General features: G+C 47.2%; 1 protein-coding gene across 1 annotated transcript in view; it reads left to right on the forward strand.

Moving 5' to 3' along the window:
• The window catches only part of LOC139266569 (protein eyes shut homolog), a 341,043-nt gene that overhangs the window by 132,636 nt on the left and 183,697 nt on the right, over positions 1-24,710 (forward strand). The window contains exons 7-8 of the mRNA XM_070884164.1: positions 15,678-15,774; positions 17,115-17,222. Of these exons, the coding sequence (XP_070740265.1) occupies positions 15,678-15,774; positions 17,115-17,222 (205 nt within the window). The remainder of the gene's footprint in view (positions 1-15,677; positions 15,775-17,114; positions 17,223-24,710) is intronic.

The following is a 24,710-nucleotide window of genomic DNA, read 5'->3' on the forward strand; positions in this document are numbered from 1 at the left end:
GCCATTTCTTTGTTTCCCATTATGACTTCCCCTGATTCTGACTGCAGGGGACCTACATTTGTCTTTACTAACCTTTTTTTCTCTTCACATATCTATAGAAGCTTTTGCAGTCCATCTTAATGTTCCCTGCAAGCTTCCTCTCGTACTCTATTTTCCCTGCCCTAATCAAACTCTTTGTCCTCCTCTGCTGAGTTCTAAATTTCTCCCAGTCCCCAGGTTCGCTGCTATTTCTGGCCAATTTGTATGCCACTTCCTTGGCTTTAATACTATCCCTGATTTCCCTTGATAGCCACGGTTGAGCCACCTTCCCTTTTTTATTTTTACGCCAGACAGGGATGTACAATTGTTGTAGTTCATCCATGCGGTCTCTAAATGTCTGCCATTGTCCATCCACTGTCAACCCCATAAGTATCATTCGCCAATCTATCCTAGCCAATTCACGCCTCATACCTTCAACGTTACCCTTCTTTAAGTTCTGGACCATGCTCTCTGAATTAACTGTTTTATTCTCCATCCTAATGTAGAATTCCACCATATTATGGTCACTCTTCCCCAAGGGGCCTCGCACAACGATATTGCTAATTAATCTTCTCTCATTACACAACACCCAATCCAAGATGGCCTCCCCCTCGTTGGTTCATCGACATATTGGTCTGGAAAACCATCCCTTATGCACTCCAGGAAATCCTCCTCCACCGTATTACTTCCAGTTTGGTTAGCCCAATCTATATTCATATTAAAGTCACCCATGATAACTGCTGCATCTTTATTGCATGCACCCCTAATTTCCTGTTTGATGCCCTCCCCAACATCACTACTATTGTTTTGAGGTCTGTACACAATTCCCACTAACGTTTTTTGCCCTTTGGTGTTCTGCAACTCTACCCATATAGATTCCACATCATCCAAGCTAACGTCCTTCCTAACTATTGCATTAATCTCCTCTTTAACCAGCAATGCTACCCCACCTTCTTTTCCTTTTATTCTATCCTTCCTGAATGTTGAATACCCTTGGATGTTGAGTTCCCAGCCCTGAGCATCCTGGAGGCACATCTCTGTAATCCCAATAACATCATATCTGTTAACATCTATTTGCACAGTTAATTCATCCACCTTATTGCGGATACTCCTTGCATTAAGACACAAAGGCTTCAGGCTTCTTTTTTTTACACCCTTTGTCCTTTTAGAATTATGATGTAGTGTGACCTTTTTTCTTTCTTGCCTTTGTTTACTCGGCCTTCCACTATTGCTTTTTACCTTTCTACCATCTGTTTCTGACTCCATATTACTTCACTCTATCTCGCAGCAGAGGTTCCCATCCCCCTTCCATATTAGTTTAAACACTCCCGAACTGCATTGGCAAATGTTACCCCCAGGACATCAGTTCCAGTCCTGCCCAAGTGCAAACTGTCCCTTTTGTTCAGGTCCCACTTCCCCCAGAACTGGTTCCAATGTCCCAGGAATTTGAATCCCTCCCTCTTGCACCACTGCTCCAGCCACGTATTTATTCTAACTATCCTGCTCCCTCTACTCTGATTAGCATGTGGCACTGGTAGCAATCCAGAGATTACTACCTTTGAGGTCCTACTTTTTAATTGAACTCAGGTGAAGGGGCAGAAGATCTTAAACTGAACGTGTACAGTTCCCGACACGCATGGCGGTCAGCGTCCCTACCCTTACTGAATAAGAAATCTTCAATCAAAAAAACTTGTGCAAGAAAGGTAAGAATTAATCAATCAGAATTTTTGCCCCAAACCAACCATTTAAAGAAGCTATTGGATGCCTTGAAGGCTGTGACGAGAGAGAACAGGCCATTAGCATGCAATCCGTAGTAATAGCATTTTTCTTGGAATTTGAATCTAGCAAATTCAAAACTGCTTCAGGAGACCAGCAGCAGTCTGAAGGAAACCTGAATGTCACTTTGGCTATTAGGACACTCACTTTACATTCTCTCTGATTGGACTAATTTTCCCTCAGGTCCTTTCTCGAAAATGACAGCATTGTCCAGAGCTAAATTCATTTATTGTTTTGACTCGGTTTGAAAGATTATTTTAGTATTTATTTGTCAAAAGTTTTGGAACATCCAGTAAAACTGTTAGCCAATTGCACAGTGGTTATTGATGTTACTTTATAAGCGTTTTGTACTTTGGTATTGATCCAATGATGCAGGCTTTTTTAGAAATGTAAAAAAGAAATTCAGTTGCTACGTTCAGGATCTGAAACCAATACATCCTGCCAAGGGAACAAGGTCAAGGAATGAAATTTGATGCTAAGTCATTTGCGCAGGCAATAAGAGACACAACCCCCAGTACCGTTAAAAAATTTGCCTGGATCAGATCATTTATGGTTGCTATCGATTTGCAATTTGAAGCCTAAGCTTGAGTGATTTGCACAAGCAGTGCCAGCAAATGGTTGCATTTAAATGTGCTTATTACCCTGACACCTGTACCACTAAATATTATCAAAGTAAAGTTATTCCCATTTTCAGACATATGCCTGAGATGCTGCTTAATTTAATAGCGGAGCAAGGTGGCAGTATTAAGAGCTTTGGAAAAAAAAAAAATCTTTACAATTTAAAAGACAAATCTAAAAGCTTATCAAAAGAAAAAAAAAACATGCATTGCATTTGTAGGATTTACTTTGTTTTAATATATATTTTTAAGTGCACTTTACTTGCACAGAAAGTGCTTCCTTATTTCGCTCGATGCTTTTTTATATGATAAAGGCAGCCCTGAGGTCTGCTTGCTGATAGATCATCTCAACATTTCATTTTACAATTTAGATCTCTTCCCCACCGCTCCATGCCGCCCTGCCCCGCCTCCCTCCTGTCATAGAAGCACAGCCATCAGACCATTGGTGATTCAACATCTGCCCCTTTCCTTTATATGTGTGGCGAGTGCTGCCGGACTATTCAAAAAGTGGGGAGCACCACTGTCAAGCCTCACCCCCCCCCCCCCTTGCACACGTGCAATGTTGATTAGTTGATGTTTTCCCCCTCCCCTCTTTATCTCCTTATTTCAGAAGCATTGGAGCCATTTCAGCATTCCCGAGTGCTGCCTAGGCGAGACCGGCGGGGGAGCATGTTAATTTCCGACTTCACTGCCGGAGTTTCTCGGATGAGTCGTCAAACCGAGACCCCCATCTTCCCCCCTCAACGAAGAGCAGGGGAGTTCTCCCCGGTGTCCTAAGCCAATCTTTGTCCCTCAACCAATATCACTAAAAAAAACTAATCATCGAGTCATTATCATATTGCTGTCTGTGGGAGCTTGCTGTGCACACATTGGCTGCCGTGTTCCCTACATTACAACAGTGACAACACGTCAGAAAGTATCTCAATTGGCTGTAAAGCACTTTGGGACCTCCTGATGTTGTATAAGACACTGCATGAATGCAAGTTCTTTCTTTTCATATTCGGATTGCCTCTTCCCTTCATTTCTTGCTTGTCCCTTCAAGAAGGAGTTAGATATGGCCCTTACGGCTAAAGGGATCAAGGGGTATTGAGAGAAAGCAGGAAAGGGATATTGAGGTGAAGGATCAGCCATGATCTTATTGAATGGCGGTGTAGGCTCGAAGGGCCGAATGGCCTACTCCTGCACCTATTTTCGATGTTTCTATGTTTCCTCCTTCCAACCCCCAACCCCCGCTCCCTTTTAAACCAAGCAAAGGTGTTCAATGGGTCGAAATGACCTTTGGGCCATTACAAAGGCGGAGAGAAATTCCCGGCCTCCTGCTCTCCCGCTTATTTTTAATTGCCTGTCTCCCCTTCAGTTTTACTGAATTATACTGTTCCGACCCGCCATTCGGCGACTTAGCTTCAGAAACATGCACGTACAACCAGGGAATAGCCATACCAGTGAGCTGGCCACGGCAAATCGCACACCACTGCCGAGCTTAGCCACCTGTACCAGTGAGTCTAGGCCTGTGTGTCTGAGGGACTAGAAGGTGGGTTTTATTCCTGCTCTTCCTCAGCTGGTGAGATTCCAATCTTAGCTGCCGTCTGTAGCAGATGCTGAGCAGGGACCAGGGGGATTGTGTGGAAGCTTTGTGTCGGAGGATATTGTAGTGTCGTGGTTATGTTACTGGATGCGTAATCCGTTCAGTACAAGTTCAAATCCAGAATTTGAATTTAGTTTTAAAGCTACAAATTTAAAGGAGGTGCAGGAACAGAAAGACCTGGGGCTTTTCGTATACACATTTTTGAAGGTGGCAGGACAAGTTGATAAGGCTGTTAAAATAGCATCGGGGATCTTTGGCTTTACGAACAGAGAGATCGGCCATGATTTCCCCGACCTCGGTAGGTCCAGTGCAGCCGGGGTATGTGGCAAATCCCAACCTCGCTGCTGGCTCCAGCCCACTCTGTGTAATGATTTTACCGTGATTGGGCATTTTTGTCGGCCAATTGAAGGAAGCGGGCCTGATGACATAATTTGATGATGCGTCATCAGCCTTAAAGGGACCATGCGCAAATTAATTTGGACATTTGTGCTTTCAGTGTTCTACAGCACTGAGGTGCTGCAAACACTGACAAGCACTGCACAGAGGTGCATGGCTGCACTCAGGCTCTCCCATATCTCCCTGCATATGCTTATGGAGTTACAGTACGCAAGGAAGCTCTCTTCCCTTCCAGTCGGCGGCAGAGATCTCCCCAGGAGATCATCGCAGCCTGGTTGCCAATTGCACAGGAGGACACAAGCAGGGATGTCGTCAGAAGGACCTAGCTGCAGTGGCGCAAACCTTTCAATGATCTCAGAGGATCACAAAATGTTACTGCAAAGCCACACTTAACCTCATCCTGCTGTGCTACTCATCACATCCCCATCACTCTGCCTTCCCTACCCTACTCCTACTCATCCTTACACCAACTTACCTTGCACCTCCACCTGTCTCTCTCTCTTCCCCATCTCAATAGCCACCCCTCACATTCATCCTCATCTTTGTCCAATCATACCAACCAACCAACAGCACACAAGGGTAGGCACTTGGGTGTTTTAGCCAATGTTCATGTGAAGTTTCTATTAACGTGCTGTCAAATATTGAAATCTTTATTTTAAACACGTTTCCTTCTTGGACAGATTTGTGTGCACCTTTGAAAATGGCTTAGTGAGTTACAGTGAATGGTGCGACATAACGGTGATGAGTGTGAAAGGAATGGCTTGGGCATTATAAGGATGCTTTATGGTGTTGGTGTGGGGTGGTGCCAACCTGGTGCATCATGTGGCAGCATCAAGTAAAGTAAATCTGGCCATGGTGAGGTCATCCCTGGCGTTCCGGGTAGCAATGTAGTCAGGTTCTGATGCCCTCTGTCCTGTGCAACATCAGTTAATTGCAAGGCTTATGGTGATGTTGTTGGTGCTGCTGGTGTACCTGGTGCTGCTGGTGTTGGGGCTGATTGTGGTGGGATTCTGAGGACCAATGTGAAATAGTTTCTAAGGCACCGATGCTGATGTAACAGATGGCAGGTGAACTTGAGTTGACAGAAACGATCTGTCAGTGATGAGCGAGTTTGTTCCAATGAGGTGACCCTGGATAGAGAGTTTACCCCAAACTCTTGCGACCTGCATAAAGCTCAATTAACCTTCCAAATGCAGTATGCAACAGCTTTTGATCTTGGAAAGTGAACAGCTGTGAGATGGGAACTTTGATCGCACATTTGCAGCTATCAAGTAAAGAAATCAATTCATAGTCACATCGGGACATCGGTGAGGCCTACAAGAGGCCAACGTCGAGCGGGGGAGTTCAAGGTGCGTCGAGAAGGCGGAGTGGGACGTCGGTGAGGCCTACAAGAGGCCAGCGTCGAGCGGGGGAGTTTGAGGTGCATCGAGCAGGTGGAATGGGACGTCAGTGAGGCCTACAAGAGGCCAACGTCGAGCGGGGGAGTTCAAGGTGCGTCGAGAAGGCGGAGTGGGACGTCGGTGAGGCCTACAAGAGGCCAGCGTCGAACAGGGAGTTTGAGGTGTGTCGAGGAGGCAGAGCAGGATGTCGGTGAGGCCGATAAAGGCCCAGTGTCGAACAGGGAGTTCGAGGTGTGTCGAGGAGGTGGAGCGGGACATCGGTGAGGCCTATAAAGGCCCAGTGTCGAACAGGGAGTTCGAGGTGTGTCGAGGAGGCGGAGCGGGACGTCGGTGAGGCCGATAAAGGCCCAGTGTCGAACAGGGAGTTCGAGGTGTGTCGAGGAGGTGGAGCGGGACGTCGGTGAGGCCTATAAAGGCCCAGTGTCGAACAGGGAGTTCGAGGTGTGTCGAGGAGGTGGAGCGGGACGTCGGTGAGGCCTATAAAGGTCCAGCGTCGAACAGGGAGTTCGAGGTGTGTCGAGGAGGCAGAGCAGGATGTCGGTGAGGCCTATAAAGGCCCAGTGTCGAACAGGGAGTTTGAGGTGTGTCGAGGAGGCAGAGCAGGATGTCGGTGAGGCCGATAAAGGCCCAGTGTCGAACAGGGAGTTCGAGGTGTGTCGAGGAGGTGGAGCGGAACGTCGGTGACCCCAGCTATTTACAATATACATCAATGATTTGGATGAAGGAATTGAGTTTGCAGATGACACTAAACTGGGTGGTGGTGTGAGCTGTGAGGGGGACGCTAGGAGGCTGCAGGGTGACTTGGACAGGTTAGGTGAGTGGGCAAATGCATGGTACATGCAGTACAATGTGGATAAATGTGAGGTTATCCACTTTGGGGGCAAAAACGCAAAGACAGAATATTATCTGAATGGCAGCAGATTAGGAAAAAGGGAGTTGCAACGAGACCTGGGTTTCATGGTTCGTCAGTCATTGAAAGTTGGCATACAGGTACAGCAGGCGGCGAAGAAGGCAAATGGAATGTTGGCCTCCATAGGGGATTTGAGTATAGGAGCAGGGAGGTCTTATTGCAGTTGTACAGGGCCTTGGTGAGGCCTCACCTGGAATATTGTGTTCAGTTTTGGTCTCCTAATCTGAGGAAGGACATTCTTGTTATTGAGGGAGTGCAGCGAAGGTTCAACAGACTGATTCCCGGGATGGCGGGACTGACATATGAGGAGAGACTGGATCAACTGGGCCTTTATACATTGGAGTTTAGAAGGATGAGAGGGGATCTCATCAAAACATATAAGATTCTGACGGGACGGGACAGGTTAAATGCAGGAAGAATGTTCCCGATGTTGGGGAAGTCCAGAACCAGGGGACATAGTCTTAGGATAAGGGGTAGGCCATTTAGGACTGAGATGAGGAGAAACTTCTTCACTCAGAGAGTTGTTAACCTGTGGAATTCCCTGCCGCAGAGAGTTGTTGATGCCAGTTCATTGGATATATTCAGGAGGGAGTTAGAAATGCCCCTTACGGCTAAGGGGATCAAGGAGTATGGAGAGAAAGCAGGAAATGGGTACTGAGGGAATGATCAGCCATGATCTTATTGAATGGTGGTGCAGACTCGAAGGACCGAATGGCCTAATCCTGCACCTATTTTCTATGTTTCTATGTGATCCCCAAGCATTGTAGACTCCATGGGCGACCTTGTAAAATGGTAAAATGAGTTCAAAAAACTGATTAAAGGTCTATTAAGAAGGTCATAATGACCGAAATTGCCTCCCCCGCCATTGCGTGTCGTATCTGTTCAGCTCTGGCAGACCCGGCATCTGTGAATGTAGTGTAGTCGCGGGTTGACAACAGCTTCCCGACCCGTATTCAAAAAAGAATTCCCACCCGACCCACCACCAAACGTGTCCACTGATCCCCCCCCCCGAGAAATTCCTATCCATATAGATTACAAAAGCAAGGAAGTTATGTTAAACCTTTATAAAACACTGGTTAGGCCCCAGCTGGAGTATTGTGTCCAATTCTGGGCTCCACATTTTAGAAAGGATGTCAACATAAGAACATAACATAAGAAATAGGAGCAGAAGTAGGCCAGATGGCCCCTCGAGCCTGCTCCGCCATTTAATGAGATCATGGCTGATCCGATCATGGACTCAGCTCCACTTTCCTGCCTGCTCCCCATAACCCCTTATCCCCTTATTGTTTAAGAAACTGTCTATTTCTGTCTTAAATTTATTCAATGTCCCAGCTTCCACAGCACTCGAAGGCAGTGATTTCCACAGATTAACAACCCTCTGAGAGAAGAAATTTGTCCTCATCTCAGTTTTAAATGGGCGGCCCCTTATTCTAAGATCATGCCCTCTAGTTCTAATTTCCCCCATCAGTGGAAACATCCTCTCTGCATCCACCTTGTCAAGCCCCCTCATAAACTTATACATTTCGATAAGATCACCTTTCATTCTTCTGAATTCCAATAAGTAGAGGCCCAACCTACTCAGTCTTTTCTCATAAGTCAACCCCCTTATCTCCGGAATCAACCAAGTGAACCTTCTCTTAACTGCCTCCAAAGCGAGTATATCCTTTCGTAAATATGGAAACCAAAACTGCACGCCGTATTCCAGGTGTGGCCTCACCAATACCTTATATAGCTATCGCAAGACTTCCCTGCTTTTATACTCCATCCCCTTTGCAATAAAGGCCAAGATACCATTGGCCTTCCTGATCACTTGCTGTACCTGCATACTATCCTTTTGTGTTACATGCACAAGTACCCCCAGCTCCCGCTGCACTGCGGCACTTTGCAATCTGTCTCCATTTAAATAATAACTTGCCTGGAGGTCCTGGAGAGGGTGCAGAGGTGATTTCCTGGAATGGTATGAGGAATGAGCTACTCCTGGCGTGACTGGAGAAGCTAGGGTTGTTTTCTTTTGAATGGGCCCAGGGATGAGGTTCCTCAGTTATGTGAAGAGATTAGAGAAGCTGGGATTGTTCTCCACGGAGCAGAGATAGTTAGAAGGAGATTTAATGGAGATGTTCAAATTTATGAAGAGATTTGCTGGAGTAAATAGGGAGAAACTGTTTCCACTGTCAGGCAACCAGAGGACACAGATTTAAGGTAACTGGCAAAAGAACCAGAAGGGAGATGAGAACAATTGTTTATTACACAGCGAGTTGCTATGATCTGGAGTGAATTGCCTGAAAAGCAGATTCAATAGTCACATTCAAAAGGGCATTGGATAAATACTTGAAGGGGAGATATTTGCATGGCTCTGGGGAAATGGCAGGAGAGTGGGACTCATTAGAGAGCTCGTTCAAAGAGCCGGCACAGGTATGATGGGCCGAATGGCCTCCTCCTGTGTCGTAGCATTCTATGATTCAATGGAAAAAAACAACAGATTCAGTAATATTGCAACTAAACATCACAATACTCTAAGTACACCACCTACCAGCGTTTCCTGGGAGAGAACAAACACAAAACAAATAGAAAAAAAATAACCCGAAGGCAATTCAAGGGGAGGAACTCGAGGGAAATTCCTCTCCGACCCCAAATGTGGAATTAATGGCGAGTTCCAGGAGGTAAGTGTCCACGAGCAGCAATTCCCAACATCTCACCGACCGTTTGGGAAGCAGTGCCGCAAAAAAGTTAATGCCAAGGCACTTAAAGACCCAGCTAAGAGAGCCCTATACAGCCAGCGCCTCACAGCTAATGTAGCGTGACTTGATGACCCTGAGATGCTGAATGCCCACAGCGCTTGGTCTGCCCTCCAGGTCTCCATAGCCAGTGCCTGTGAAAAGACACTTGGTTACTCAACCAGAAACATCAGGACTGGTTTGATGAAAATGATCAGGAGATCCAAGAACTAATAGATCATAAGCGCACAGCATTTCTGAGCCTCAAGCAACAACCCAACTCGGGAGCTGCAAAGCAACATTACAGACGGCTCAAGGCTGAGGTCCAACAAAAAACCCGGGACCTAAAGAACATGCGGTGGATGGAGAAAGCACAGGAGATATAACAACTGGCTGACAGCCACGATGTGCGAGGATTCTTCATTGCAATCAAGGCCACCTACGGTCCAAACTTACAAGGCCCCACCCCACTCCTGGCCAAGAACGGGGAACCACTCATCAAGGACACCGAGGCTGTCAGGGCCCACTGGAAGGAGCACTTTGAAGATCTCCTCAATCGAGACTCTGCCTTTGACTCGAGGGTTCTCAACTCCATTTCGCAGCATGCGACCCGCCACCACCTCAGTGAGACTCCAACGCTGCATGAAGTAGGCAAAGCCATAAAACAGCTCAAGAATAACAAGGCTACGGGTGCGGATGGAATTCCTGCTGAGGTGCTAAATATGGTGGAGAGGCGCTGTTGGCACGGATACATGACCTCATCTCTCTCATCTGGAGGGAGGAGAGCATGCCGGAAGATCTCAGAGATGCAGCGATCGTAACCATCTTTAAAAAGGGCGACAAGTCCAACTGCGGCAACTACAGGGGAATCTCCCTGCTATCAGCCACTGGGAAGGTTGTCGCTAGAGTTCTCCTCAACCGTCTTTTCCATGTGGCCAAGGAGCTCCTCCCGGAGTCACAGTGTGGATTGCGTCCCCTACGGGACACAACGGACATGATCTTTGCAGCGCGACAGCTGCAGGAAAAATGCAGGAAGCAGCGCCAGCCCTTATACATGGCCTTTTTCAATCTTACAAAGGCCTTTGACACTGTCAACTGTGAGGGCTTATGGAGCATCCTCCTCTGTTTTGGATGCCCCCAAAAGTTTGTTAACTTCCTTCGCCTGCTCCACGATCCTTACCAGCGGTTCCATTACAGACCCAATCCACGTTCCGACCGGGGTCAAACAGGGCTGCGTCATCGCTCCAACCCTCTTCTTAATCTTCCTCGCTGTCATGCTCACCTCACAGTCAACAAGCTCCCCGCTCAAGTGGAAGTAAACTACAGAACCAGTGCGAAGCTATTTAACCTACGCTGCCTCCAGGCCAGTTCCAAGATCACCCAAACCTCTGTCGTTGAGTTGCAGTACGCGGACGACGTCTGCGTCTGTGCACATTCTGAGTCTGAACTCCAGGATATAGTCGATGTACTCACCGAGGCATATGAAAGCAGAAGACAAAGATCCATGGCTTAACACCATAAGACAAAGGTCCTCCACCAGCCTGTCCTCGCCGCACAGCACTGCCCCACCAAGATTCACTGCGCGGCCCTCGACAACGTGGACCACTTCGCATACCTCGGGAGCCTTTTAGTAACAAAGGTAAATATTGATGCGGAGATTCAACATCGCCTCCAGTGCGCCAGTGCAGGCTTTGGCCGCCTGAGGAAAAGAGTGTTCGAAGACCAGGCCCTCAAATCTACCACCAAACTCATGGTCTGCAGGGCTGTAGTAATACCTGTCCTCCTGTATGGATCAGAGACATGGACCATGTACAGAAAGCACCTCAAGTTGCTGGAGATATATCACCAATGATGTCTCCGCAAGATCCGGCAAATCCCCTGGGAGGACAGGCGCACCAACATCAGTGTCCTACACTCACTGCACCAGCCAACAAATTAGTCGGCGACCCTCTGCAATGAGAGAGCCTTCCCGATATCTAACCCAGCCCGTTGCTGTCAGCAAGTACTTTTTTGTTCAATAGCTGTTTCAGTTTGGAGTTTTTGCAACTTGGTGCCGTGAATCGTATTCCAGTTTGAACTGGATGTGACGGTCTGGTTTCAAGCATGTTTATTTTATTTTCTCCCTTGCTTTGGCAGTGTCGAACCACAGCTATTAGCATCACTCTGCGGGGAAACGTGTAGGTGGGAATTAATGGCTGCTGCAGAAACTTGCGATAAGGATATTGTCCCTAATTTATTCTGCCATTCATTTGTTTCATGGAGTAGATTGGGATCGAGGAGATGATTGGAAACAGACATAAGCAATTCATATTCCTTTCAAATTCACATGATAAAATTAATTTTTATGAATAATAGAGCGGCTGGCATGCTATTAAGGATGCTGGCTTTTAATACAATGTCATTTGTTCAAGGAATTAGATTGTGCAACTCCTGACTAAGCCCTTTGCATATTGTTTTAAATTTTCAATAATTGCTGCCGGACACCAAAATGTTTGCGCTGGATGAAGATCGGATTTTGGTTTCAGAGAGTTTACAGGATTTGAAAATGGAAGTGTGAGAATGTATTAGAAATCATCACGTTCTTTGTGTTAGCTGAGAGAGAGAGGCACATTTTACATTGAGAACAGAGAATCATAGGACCCTGCAGCACAGAAGGGGAGGCCATTTACCCAGTCGTACCTGTGCTGGTTCTGTGAATGAGCTCTCCCGTTAGTCCCACTCCCACACTCTTTCTCCATTGCCCTGTAAAATGTTCTCCCTTTCTCGTATTTATCCAATTCCCCTTTGAAAGTTACTATTTAATCTGCTTCCACCGCCCTTTCAGCAAGATCCTAAAAACTCGCTGCATAAAACAATTCTCCTCTTCCCTCCCTTATAAAATGTTTTTAAAAAATGCATTTAAAATGGGCGTCTTAGTTCACTGTTCTAAAATGGATTCAGTTCCTCGATATTTTCTCCGCCCCCCCCGACCCATTTCTCACCCTTTCGCCCCTCAAGGCACTGATCCCTGGTAGGAACCTAGGTTCGCACCCGAACCTAATAAAAAATAAGAACATAAGAACATAAGAACTAGGAGCAAGAGTAGGCCATACGGCCCCTCGAGCCTGCTCCACCATTCAATAAGATCATGACTGATCTGATCATGGACTCAGGTCCACTTCCCTGCCCGCTCCCCATAACCCCTTCAGTTAAGATCATCCCTTATTATCATAGGCAATCCCTCGGAATCGAGGAAGACTTACTTCCACTCCTGAAGTGAGTTCTTTGGTGGCTGAACAGTCCAATACGAGAGCTGCAGACCCGGTCACAGGTGGGACAGACATTTGTCGGGGGAAGGGGGGGTGGGACTGGTTTTCCACTTGCTCCTTCCGCTGCCTGCGCTTGACCTCTTCACGTTCTCGACGTTGAGATTCTAAGAGCTCAACACCCTCCCGGATGCACTTTCTCCACCTAGGGCGGTCTTCGACCAGGGACTCCCAGTTGTCAGTGGGGATGTCGCACTTCACCAGGGTGGCTTTGAGGATGCCCTAGTAACGTTTCCACTGCCCACCTTTGGCTCGTTTGCCATGAAGGAGCTCCGCATAGAGCAATTGCTTAGAGAATCTTGTGTCTGGCATGCGAACCATGTGGCCTGCCCAGTGAAGTTGATCGAGTGTGGTCAGTGCTTCGATGCTGGGGCTGTTAGCCTGGACAAGGACACTGATGTTGGTGCGTCTGTCCTCCCAGGGGATTTGCAGGAAAAGAGTTCAAATCTACCACCAAGCTCATGGTCTACAGGGCTGTAGTAATACCCGCCCTCCTGTATGGCTCAGAGGCATGGACGATGTGCAGAAGACACCTCAAGTCGCTAGAGGTATATCACCAACAATGTCTCCGCTAGATCCTGCAGATCAGTTAAGAAACTGGTGATTGTCACCGCTGTTCAATCAGGGGTGCTGAGAGTCACAGCTGAGCCAGCTCCTGTCCTTAATAAAACAAAAAATGCTGGAAATACTCAGCAGGTCAGGCAACATCTGTGGCGAGAAAAAGAGAGTTATCGCTTTAGGTCGATGGCCTTTCAACAGAACTGGAAAACGTTAGAGATATAACAGCTTTTAAGCAAGTACAGAGGCAAGGAAAGGGCGGGGGGAAGGGAGGAAAGAACAAAGATGAAGGTCTGTGATAGGGTGGAAGGCAGGAGAGATTAGAGAGACAAAAGGGATGATGATGCGAGGCAAAAGGAGTTGGTAAAGGACGAGTAAAGAAACAAAAAGATGGTTTGAGATGAGGTGTACATGGGAATAGCAGAATCATCAACAGCTGGCGTCCAAAAAAAATGGGGGCAAAGGTTATGGTGCTATTCCTCAAGCTGACGTTGAGCTTTCTTGGAACAGTATAAGAGGCCGAGGTCAGAGTGCGAGTGGGACAGGGAATTAAAGTGTCCGTGCCTGGCATCCCCTCATACATGCGCACAATTCCCAGTGGGAGTCGCAGGATAGCAATCAGGAGCTGCAACCCCAGCTGATTTTTTAAAATGTTTTCTTCCCTCTTGAGCCCAGGGGTGTTGAAGTGAATTTTAGCATCAAAACTTCCACAAATGAGGGACTGAAGCTGGGAGCAAACAAACCAGTAAACCATTGCTGACGCACTGTTCCCATCAAGTTATGAGGCAAACAAATTCCCAAAGAAATATTTCAATATTCTGAATTCTGTTGCCCTTTTGTTGCCAGTGCATAGCTCATTACACCTTTATATCCCCGTGCCAAATACTGCGGCACCCTTTGGGCTAGATTTTCCCCAACCTAACGATTTATTCGTGTTAAAAGTGCTTTTTTGGTCGAAAAATAAATTGTTAAAAATTTCCCAAACCTTAAGAATGGCGTTTTCAAAATATCGCCAGAAAACGGATCGCCCTTGTGCAACGCAAATAAAAAACCCGCACTGCCTACGTTTGGCCATTCGACGAACCCCGTTTTTAGAAATAAAAACGCACAAGAAAAGCAGGCCTCAGAAATGTCGGTAAGTAGGAAGACCTGCAAAAAAAGGTACGTTAAAGTTTTTATTTTTTCATTATTTTGCAGCGATTACTTCGTTAAGGGTGTTGTAAATGTTTTTGTGATTCTTGATTTTTTGTTTTTTGCAATTTTTTTTTGTGTGTTTTCTCCCCTCCCAGGGCCTGTATTTTTCGTGTTGTTAGGCCTAGGGCTAAAGTTGAAGACATCGTGGTTTTTAACGCCAATCGTCATAGAATGCCATTTTTTAGGAACCACCGTATTTTGTGGACAAATTTACCCCCTTAAAAGATGGTGACTTTTTTATTTTTATTTATTCACTATTTTATCGTTATTTAGCAAATAATAACAGGCTGGGGAATTTCTAGCACTGAATAAGCTAGTTTTAACTAATTTATTTTTACATTCCCTTTAATAAAATTACAGAGCCAACAATGAAATTACTACTCCTGGCAGCAATAAGATGGAATCACAATGAATAATGTATCAAAAATACAGGCATTGCATGAGTATCATCCCAGGGTAGCATCTGAACAAGGTGGAACTTGGGCTACGATCTTTAATTTATTAAACTCACCAATAGCAACTTGCGTTTATAGAGCACTTTTAATATAGTAAAACGCCCTAAGGGGCTTCACAGAAGCACTATCAAACAATATTTGACAGAAGGACTTAAGGAGATATTAGGATAGGTGGCCAAAAGCTTGGTCAAAGAGGTAGGTTTCAAAGGATAGGAGCAAGGTAGAGAGTTGAAGAGGTTTCGGGAGGGGATTCCAGAGTTTAGCACCACGAGCGATGAAAATCGAAGACGCGCAAGAGCTCCGAATTGGAGGAGTGCAGAGATCTCGGAGGGTTGTAGGGCTGGAGGAGATTACAGAGATAGGGAGGGGGCGAGGCCATGGAGGGATTTGAAAACAAGGATGAGAATTTTAAAATTCATGAATATCGGTGACTTTAAATGTAGGAACTCATCCATAATAGCAAAAATATATTTTGAAAGAAGTCTTTATTTTTCCCCCCTCTCTCGTGTAGATTCAGCGAGCAGAATGCATCCCCATTTCTGCCAATCCAGCTCCTTTTTAAAGAATGAGATTGAGTTTTTTTATGGTCTAAGTGGGATGGTGCACATGAAGTCTGAAAGATAAGATAGGCTATTGGGGGTTACTCGTTCCATTAAGATTGTGCCCCCGGGGGCCAATGTTATCACTGATGCTGTCCTTCACACCATGTACTGAAGCTCACTGATCCGCGCTCGTCTCTATCTTTTCAGGATTCAAAGGAGCTCACTGTGAAATTGACACCAACGAGTGCCTCTCCAGTCCCTGCCAGAACAGGGGTCGCTGCTGGGATGAGGTCAACAGCTACAGGTAAATGCAAGGAATGGAAACAGTAACAGTAGCTCTGTGTCTCAGCGTCAGCTCTGAGGGGACTTCAACTGCAAGCAGCAACATCGCCCCGCTGTGTGGGGAAACAGAAAGATCCGATCTGCAACAAGCTGCCTGAAACGGAGAGCGGTAGAATCGTGCCTGACGCTTACAAAATGAATAGGAAAGTCAATAGGATTTGTGACAACGAATTATGATTTGTTGTTGGCTACACCACGACTGTATTTCAATTAGCAATTTAACTTAGTCCTCACATTACCGACCATGATCATATTCGGATGAAAATAATAAACATCCTTTCGGGCTTCATTTAGCTGCTCAATGAGCTGTAAACAAGGATATATTGGGCCAGATCCTGCTGCAAAAATAACAATGTGCTAACAACGCACGCTGTTATTAATGCACAAATTGGTCGACAAGTTCAGTGAATTGAGAAACGCTACGAGTTGCGAATGTCCAAAACTTGCTGGTCGATTTACGTTACACAACACCTCACATATTTAAAATTAATTGAAATTGAATTAAATTAAATGTTTTAGGAAATTTTATTTTTTGAAAATGTCTTATAAATGTTTTAATAGGGTTAAAATAAACTTACCTCAATGGACAGGGTTTTTAATATAAAAATTTGTGAAATAATTGAATTTTTCTATCTTTTAAAACTCTTACACTGGTAAAAATAGGCCATACGCCTGCTTTTATCAGGTGTAAGAGTTTGAAAGACATTGGCTGGGCAGGAGTTGGGCAAATAGCCCAATCTGTGCCCCACAGACGCCCTTCCTCCCGGGGATGCGTGCGATCTGTCAAAAGACTTGACAGATCGCAAATGCCGGTTCTCGTTGCATGCGCATCGCGCGCTGAGAATCGGCTGTTGCGAGGCCTCTTCGGGTGATGTTGTTCAATAAATGTTGGCCAGGACACTGGGGAGAATGCTCCTGCTCTTCTTCAAAATAGTGCCATGGGATCTTTTACGTCCACCTGAGAGGGCAGAGAGGGTTTAATGTTTTATCTGAAAGGCAGTAGCTTCCAACAGTGCAGCACTCCATCAGTACTGTACTGGGGGTGTCAGACAAAATGAGTTGCTCATGTCTCTGACCCACAGCTGATAACTTACTTATTACATAGCTACATTTCACAATCATGAATTTGACTCAGTTTTAATAACAAAAACTCTCTTCATTGATGCTTTGACATGAAGGTTAATTGATTGCATAATTACTCATTCTCTTTTGCTGTTGATCGTTTTGACTGTGATGTTGACATGGTTGTCAGCCTCTGTTCTGATGTTTGGTATTCCCTCTATTCTCCTTATGCTCTGCCAGATGTCACTGTTTGCTGGGATTCACTGGGACACATTGTGAAACAAACATCGACGAATGTTTATCTGGACCCTGCAGAAATAGCGCCTCTTGTCTGGATCTTGAAAACGGGTACGTACCAGTGAAAATTTGAGCAAGTACGTTTAGATACAAATACATTTCAATGAGGGAGGAGTATTCATAATCAGGTGTGAAACTGAGCAATGTTAGTGATGTTAGATTTGGGGAAAGGAAGCTTGGTGTCAACAGTGATCACGAGCGAAATTGTGGAGAATATTTCGGGAGTCGACGATCGCAGGGAGGGAAGCAGGTTAGCTTGCTGAGCCTGGAGGAAGCACTCCTGGCTCCTCCTAGCCCACAAGCAGCGCTGCAAAGTCATTTACCTCATGGATCCGGCCCATCTTGCCTCCTTATACCTGTCGGGTTTCCCAAGGCCCAGGAAACCCGGCCAACATGAGTTAAAAAAGTAAAAAGCCCATTAAAGTGCAGGTGCACAGCCTCCTTCCTTAAAAGCTTTTACCGACCTAGACACCACCAATCCGTGGATTGGTCGTCCACACCACACCCTGCCTCCATTCAAATCAGAGGTGGGCGGGTGGTTGGGTTTGAAATGATCCCCAATGTTTTAAGAACTAGGGTTGAAAATGTGTGTCTATATGATTATCACAGAAAGGAACAAAACAAAATAAAGTCTCTTGCGAACAAAAACTTTTGCAAAATTGACCCATTTTTCCCTCAACACCGTGGAGGGCAAAATTGGGTACCATCCCGGTTGGGGGCGGTAACAGCTGCGAGGCGTGACGTCCTGTGCCAGGCGCAGACATCCCGCACCGGCAGCTAAATTGGGCTGACCGCCCCCCGAGAGGAAGGTGAGCGCAGATTCTCGTGCTTCACCTCCGCTCGGGGGCGGGGGTTGGCGCGCAGAGAGGCACGGAGCCCTGGCGACACGTTGCCGACTCTGCATTGGGGAGAAGGGGCCACCGCTACACCACTGGGGAGCGGGGTGCCGCGGCAGTAACTCGGCACAGGCGCTACCTCCCGCGGAATTTCGCGGGAGTCGGTAGCGGCGCTGCACCCTGGCCTAGAAGTCGTTTGCGCCCCTTTTGCCCCCACCCCCGGGTGCGCTAACGGGAGGCGCAAATAACCCAAATTTCTCCCCCTTTAGTTCCATTTAACTACAATATTCAAGTATTTCTACATGCTTTACGAAGACACTGTCTATGTTATATATTTAAAATTTGGCTACACTTTACCTGCTTGCTGAAATAGCCATCCAGAGCAATGGCATGTGAACATGAGAGCGAGGTCACAGTTCACCTGGACTTTGCTCCAAGTGCACCAGCCCGAGACTACGATTCAGTGCAGGGTCTACACACAGTGCTGAGTTATAACTAAGAATTACTGATACTCACAAGACTAGCTACAGAGAAACCCAAGTCATCTACCCCTGATATAACGCAGATAGGTATAAATCACCTGGTTGGAACTGTCCAAAACAATAAGAGGAACATTTGCGATGCTAATAGTGTCTTTTGCTGGTAACATCGCCCGACTCTGCCCGCCTCAGCTCTTTTGCTGCTGAAACCCTCATCCATGCCTTTGTTACTTCTAGTCTTGACTATTCCAATGCACTTCTGGGCGGCCTCCCACGTTCTACCCTCCATAAACTTGAGGTCATCCAAAACTCTACTGCCTGTGTCGTAATTTGCAGCAAGTCCCGTTCATCCATCGCCCCTGTGTGACCTACATTAGGTGCCGGTTAACCAACACCTTTATTTTAAAGTTCTCATCCTTATTTTCAAAGACTTCCATGGCCTCGCCCCTCCCTATCTCTATAATCTCCTCCAGCCCCGAGATGTCTGCACTCCAACAATTCTGGCCTCTTGAACATTCCTGATTTTAATTGCACCACTATTTCTGGCCGCGGTTTCAGCTGCCAAGGACCTAAACTCTAGAATTCCCTCCCTAAACATCTTTACCTCTCTACCTCTCTCTCCTTCTTTAATACGCTCCTTAAAACCTACCTCTTCGACCAAGATTTTGGTCACCTTCCCTAATGTCTTTTTATTTGGCTTGGAGTCAAATTTTGTTTGATAACAGTCCTGTGAAGCGCCTTTGGACGGTTTACTATATTAAAGGCACTATATAAATGCAATGTTTTGTTGTTGATATATTGCTGCAACTTATGTAGGATTTTAGCCACTTTGTAGGATTTCACTATAATGTCTTTAGATTTTCAATTCGAACTCGGGACACTCATTCATGGACATAAGTCAATGTATTGCTAAAATCAATAATGCTTTATTACTTCTATAATAGTACAATAAACATATTGTCATGTATCCTACATGGTTACTGCTTGTACTATTACAAGGTGTGCCTCCAAGGGGCACCTCAGAGGGAGACTTGTAGCTTACCTGTACAGGTGTGCCAGACCTAGCATAAAAGGCAGGCCACCAGGTGTGATCCTCACTCTGGATTTATCAATAAAGGACTAAGGTCACTACAGTTCAAGTACAACACATTGCCTTGTGGAGTCATTATCAGAACATCTAAAGACATAAGAATTGGCGACGAGATTACGGACCTTCACTCGAAAATGGCTACCCTTGGTACGTTGCAGCAGTTCTTCGATGGTGATGATTGGGACGCCTTTGTGAAAAGGCTCGACCATTTCTTCATAGCAAACAACCTGGCAGGCAACAATCCAGCCCCACTGGCTGATAAGCGCAGAGCTATCCTGCTAACCAGTTATGGGCCCACTGTCTATGGCCTCGTCAGGGACTTGCTGGCACCAGCAAAGACAATTACCAAGACATACGAGGAGCTTGTAACGCTGATCCAAGAACAACTCAAGTCCAAAGATAGCATCCTCCAGCCAGACACCGGTTTTATACACACCGACGGCCCGAAGGCCAGGGAGATCGCAAAATATGCTGCAGACCTCAGGAGGCTGGCGGCACCGTGTGATTTCGGCGACCACCTCACCGAAGCGCTGCGTCATATCTTTGTCATTGGAATCGGCCACGAGAGCCTTCTTCATAAGCTACTGTCTGCAGATACCACAGTCACACTGCAGAAGGCCATCTCCGTGAGCCAGGCACTCATGACCTCAACCTGCGGCTCTTGGCAGATGACTCATCCTCAGGACTCAAACCCGGCAAGTACTGTGCACAGAGTGGCGCCTTTTAGAGGCTGGACTGTAGAACATGAAGCTTCTCAGGGAAGAGAGAACAGGCCCCGAGTCCCTTAACTCAGAGTCCGCCGAGGGGAGCTAACCGAGTAGCTCCATGCTGGCGTAGCGGAGGGAATCACAGGGCTCACCAGTGCCACTTTAAAGACTATGCGTGTAAAGGCTGCAGCACAAAAGGCCACCTCCAGTGAATATGTAAAATAAATATGACTCACTGTGTTGATGAAGAGTCTGCAGATGGCCATGAATCCAGTGCAGATTATGAAGCGATAGTCAGAGAGGCAGCTCAGCCCCACGATGAGGTGTACAGCATGTTTACCTGCACCACCGAGCCTTCCCCGTTGAGGATGGAAGTCGAGATAAATGGCGTTCCAGTCTTCATGGAAGTGGACACGGGGGCGAGCCAGTCAGCAATAAGTCAAGAAGCCTTTAAGAGGCTGTGGGACAATCAGGCTGAATGACTCAAGTTGGTCCCGGTTCAGGCAAAGCTGCGCACCTACACCAATTAACTTATCCCAGTCGTTGGTAGTGCGGATGTAAAGATACTCCATGATGGCATGGTGCACAAGCTACCTCTGTGGATTGTTGCAGGTGATGGACCAAAGCTACTCGGAAGAAGGTGGATGGAGAAGATCCATTGGAGTTGGGAAGATTTCACCCCTCCAGCGATCGACGTCCTCCGCGCTCAGAGGCAAAGCAAGCTCTCACCTAACAGTGGACCCAGCACCAGAGAGCAGGCCAGCACAGCACCCGAGGTACAGACCGTTCAGCACGACTGCGTGGAGATGATCCAGCTGAGATGACACGAATGCACTTTCCAGGCTCCAGTGGCAGGACTCCGGAGGAAGAAAATCAGATCCAGAGGTGACTTCCCAGCTTCGGTGGCAGAACCTGGGGAGAAGAGGATCTCCGCAGTTGACATCGTGGATGGAGGAAAGTTGGCGCCCAAACCACGAGGTGCAGCGCTGATGGAGCAACACGTGGTACCAAGTGAAGAAAGAGGATTGGAGTAAAGATAGCAAGGCTCTCTTAAAGGAGGCCTGCAACCCACCGCACTTAAAGGGACAATTCCACACTCTCAACCAATGTAATAGTAACTGTGAGTTTGGTGTAAAATGTGCAATTGATGATCAGAGCTGTAAAATCGCGCGATCGCGATCGGAGCTACAGGTTATTTACTATGAGTAATGAAACGTTGTGCAATGTAGGATTTCAACTGCATATAGTCAGTGCAGCGGGCAGACACCCATCGGGAGCACTAGGTCCAGCCAGTTACCCAATGTAGTAGCCTGCATCCCTGGGACCAGAGTTCTGCACCATGGAGTGTGGCCAGAAGCAGCCAATACATACAAACTGTAGAGCAAGCGATCTCAGGAGGGCAACAGCATCGGTATCGATACCCTGCCCAGTGAGGCGAGGCGCAAGGAAAGGACAGGGAGGTCACAGGCATCTGTGAACCTGCCCGAGGCTAGGAGAAATGCTAAAGGCCCGAGAGCAGGCAACTTGAGCCAACCGGGTTCCCACTGCCAGCACTGGGCACCGCGCCGCCACCAGACTACCTGGACACCATCCAGCAGTTCTGCTACTAGTTTGTCCTCACACACTGATTCCGAGTATATATCACGTATGTACCTCACCAGTCAAATGTACTTGCCTCACAACTGTACCACAAATGTAATGATGTAAATGCAAATTTTTTTTTCTGGACTTGAATGTATATGAATGTAATGAGCCACCGGCATAATCTATATGTGGGGGTGGAGAGAATGGAGTGGTCATGGACGCACAAACAGAAACCACCAGCACCGCCGCTGCCAACGAAACAACACCTACGCACCCAAGATGGAAACGACCTCCAAGCGTCAACCAGTTAGAGCTAAGCCCAGAACACAGTCAATGCATGAAGGCGATTTGTACTAATGGTTTGGGGGGAGAGTGATGTCATGTATCCTACATGGTTACTGCTTGTACTATTACAAGGTGTGCCACCAGGGGGCACCTCAGTGGGAGACTTGTAGGTTACCTGTACAGGTGTGCCAGGCCTAGTCTAAAAGGCAGGCCACCAGGTGTGATCCTCACTCTGGAGTTATCAATAAAGGACTAAGGTCACTACAGTTCAAGTACAACACATTGCCTCGTGGAGTCATTATCAGAGCACCCAAAGACATAACACATTTAACAACAATACAACCTTAAAAGGAGGGGTCGTATAACACACGAAACGAAGAATTGATCACGCCCTTGTCTACAAGGGTACGCTTCTGACATCTACTTGCTTGTGAGATGGTGAACTTCATCCCCGCCAACTGCAGTACAGGAGGGAGTTAAAGTGTTCTTCTTTACAACCCCCTCGTCATAGGCTGAACCCGTGATGTACTTCGTCTATCACTGGCATGACATGTCTTGTCCATCAATCCCATACACACATATCACGTGCCTTTTGCTTCCACTGGTTTACATCGATGCGTGCCATCTCCCCACCCTCTTTGACCAGCCAAGTTTCTTTGGGCCCTATTTTCGCCACCATTCTGCTCCATTTTTTTGGCGTCCACCGTTCTTTTTGCAGCAGACCTAAATCAGCAAATTTCGCCAAGATTTCTGCGCCATCGTAAACTACTTACAGACGATTTTTTTCAGTTCCCGATTTTTGGAAGTCACTGAGGGTGCCGCCTGCCAGTAGCGTCATTTCTGGCCATTAAAGCGAGTTTGGCCAACGAGGATTTTTTTCAAAAACGGCGCAGTGCACTGTTCTGAAAAACCTTACCTGCACTTAAGAAAATCGGCGCAGAGAAGATGCGGACTTGAGTTAGGTTTTGGAGGGTGGGAAGTCTTTTTGCAGAGGGATAGGAATGGCGCTGGGGGATCGTGCGGGGGGGGCCTTTCGGCACGGGATAGGAGCAGCACCGGGGGTGGGGGGGCATTCAGTCCGGGATTGCAGCAGCACCGGCGGTCCTTTCGCCCTGGATAGCAGCGGCACCAGGGGCGGGCGGCCTTTCGCCCCGGGTTAGCAACGGCACCAGGGGCGGGCGGCCTTTCGCCCCGGGTTAGCAACGGCACCAGGGGCGGGCGGCCTTTCGCCCCGGGTTAGCAACGGCACCAGGGGCGGGTGGCCTTTCGCCCCGGGTTAGCAACGGCACCAGGGGCGGGCGGCCTTTCGCCCCGGGTTAGCAACGGCACCAGGGGCAGGTGTCCTTTCGCCCCGGGTTAGCAACAGCACCAGGGGCGGGTGGCCTTTCGCCCCGGGTTAGCAACGGCACCAGGGGCGGGCGGCCTTTCGCCCCGGGTTAGCAACGGCACCAGGGGCGGGTGTCCTTTCGCCCCGGGTTAGCAACGGCACCAGGGGCGGGTGTCCTTTCGCCCCGGGTTAGCAACGGCACCAGCACCGGGGCTCTGCAATTGCTGATGTCTTACTACATCTTGTATGTTTCACTTTGTAGCCTCAGCCCTGCAGTGTGTCCCTCGTTACCCTGGCAACCTCCGTTTTTCAGCGCAGACCTTAAGCTCTACCCACAGAGCTTAAGCACAATCTGCGCTGCTCCAAAATGAAAGGTTATTCTGGCGAAACTTGAAACATTTACTTTTGACGCAGTCGACCACTAAATAATCGGACGTACTTCTACAACTGCGCCAAAAATTGGCCATGTGGAAAATTGGCCCCTAAATATTTGTTGGGGTTTATCTTCCTGCTGCACAATGTGTACTTGTCCCTGAGCCGCCTGCTCACAGTCGTCAACATTTTATATTTCTTTGTAAACTCACAGTTTCCCATCATCTTTTGCTGTTAATACCTTTAACCAACTTCTGCTCTTTGAGCAATTCATTATTTTTAAAGCGCAGTCACTTTATTAAAACTGGCATTGAAATGTCCACAATCCTCCAATTTCTTGCTCTTAAATTAGCTGCACTCCGATAAGAGCAAGAGTCACACTGAGGGCTCAACTAATTGAGGCATAATGAGAAGAATTGGGCACCGCTGCAGGGTAAACATTTACACCGTGCAAGGGAAGACATGTTGCCAAGAGGGGATTAGTCTATCATCTTGATATAACCTTTCACAAATTGGATGAGGCCAAAAAGCCCTGAAGCTCCGGAACCAGTCCAAGGCAGCCCAGCTGCTGAATTTCATTCAATAGAATTTTGCCAAGCTTTTCGTGTTGACCCTGTGCCCAATGTCTCAGTCTTCTGAGGGAACTCAGCTGCGGCCACAGACATCTGTGCAGCCATTGTATCAGCAGATACTGTGGGGGAGCAAAGAGATTTAACGGACCAGCGACACAAATCGTCAAAAACTCATGGACAGGTACAGCACAAGTAATTTAAAAGGCTACCGGAATGTTGGCCTTTATCTCATGAGGGCTGGAATACAAAGGGGAGGAAGTTATTGGTGAGGCCACACCTGGAGTACT

The sequence above is a fragment of the Pristiophorus japonicus genome, chromosome 7, assembly GCF_044704955.1.
Source record: "Pristiophorus japonicus isolate sPriJap1 chromosome 7, sPriJap1.hap1, whole genome shotgun sequence".
NCBI classification, from domain to species: Eukaryota; Metazoa; Chordata; class Chondrichthyes; family Pristiophoridae; genus Pristiophorus; species Pristiophorus japonicus.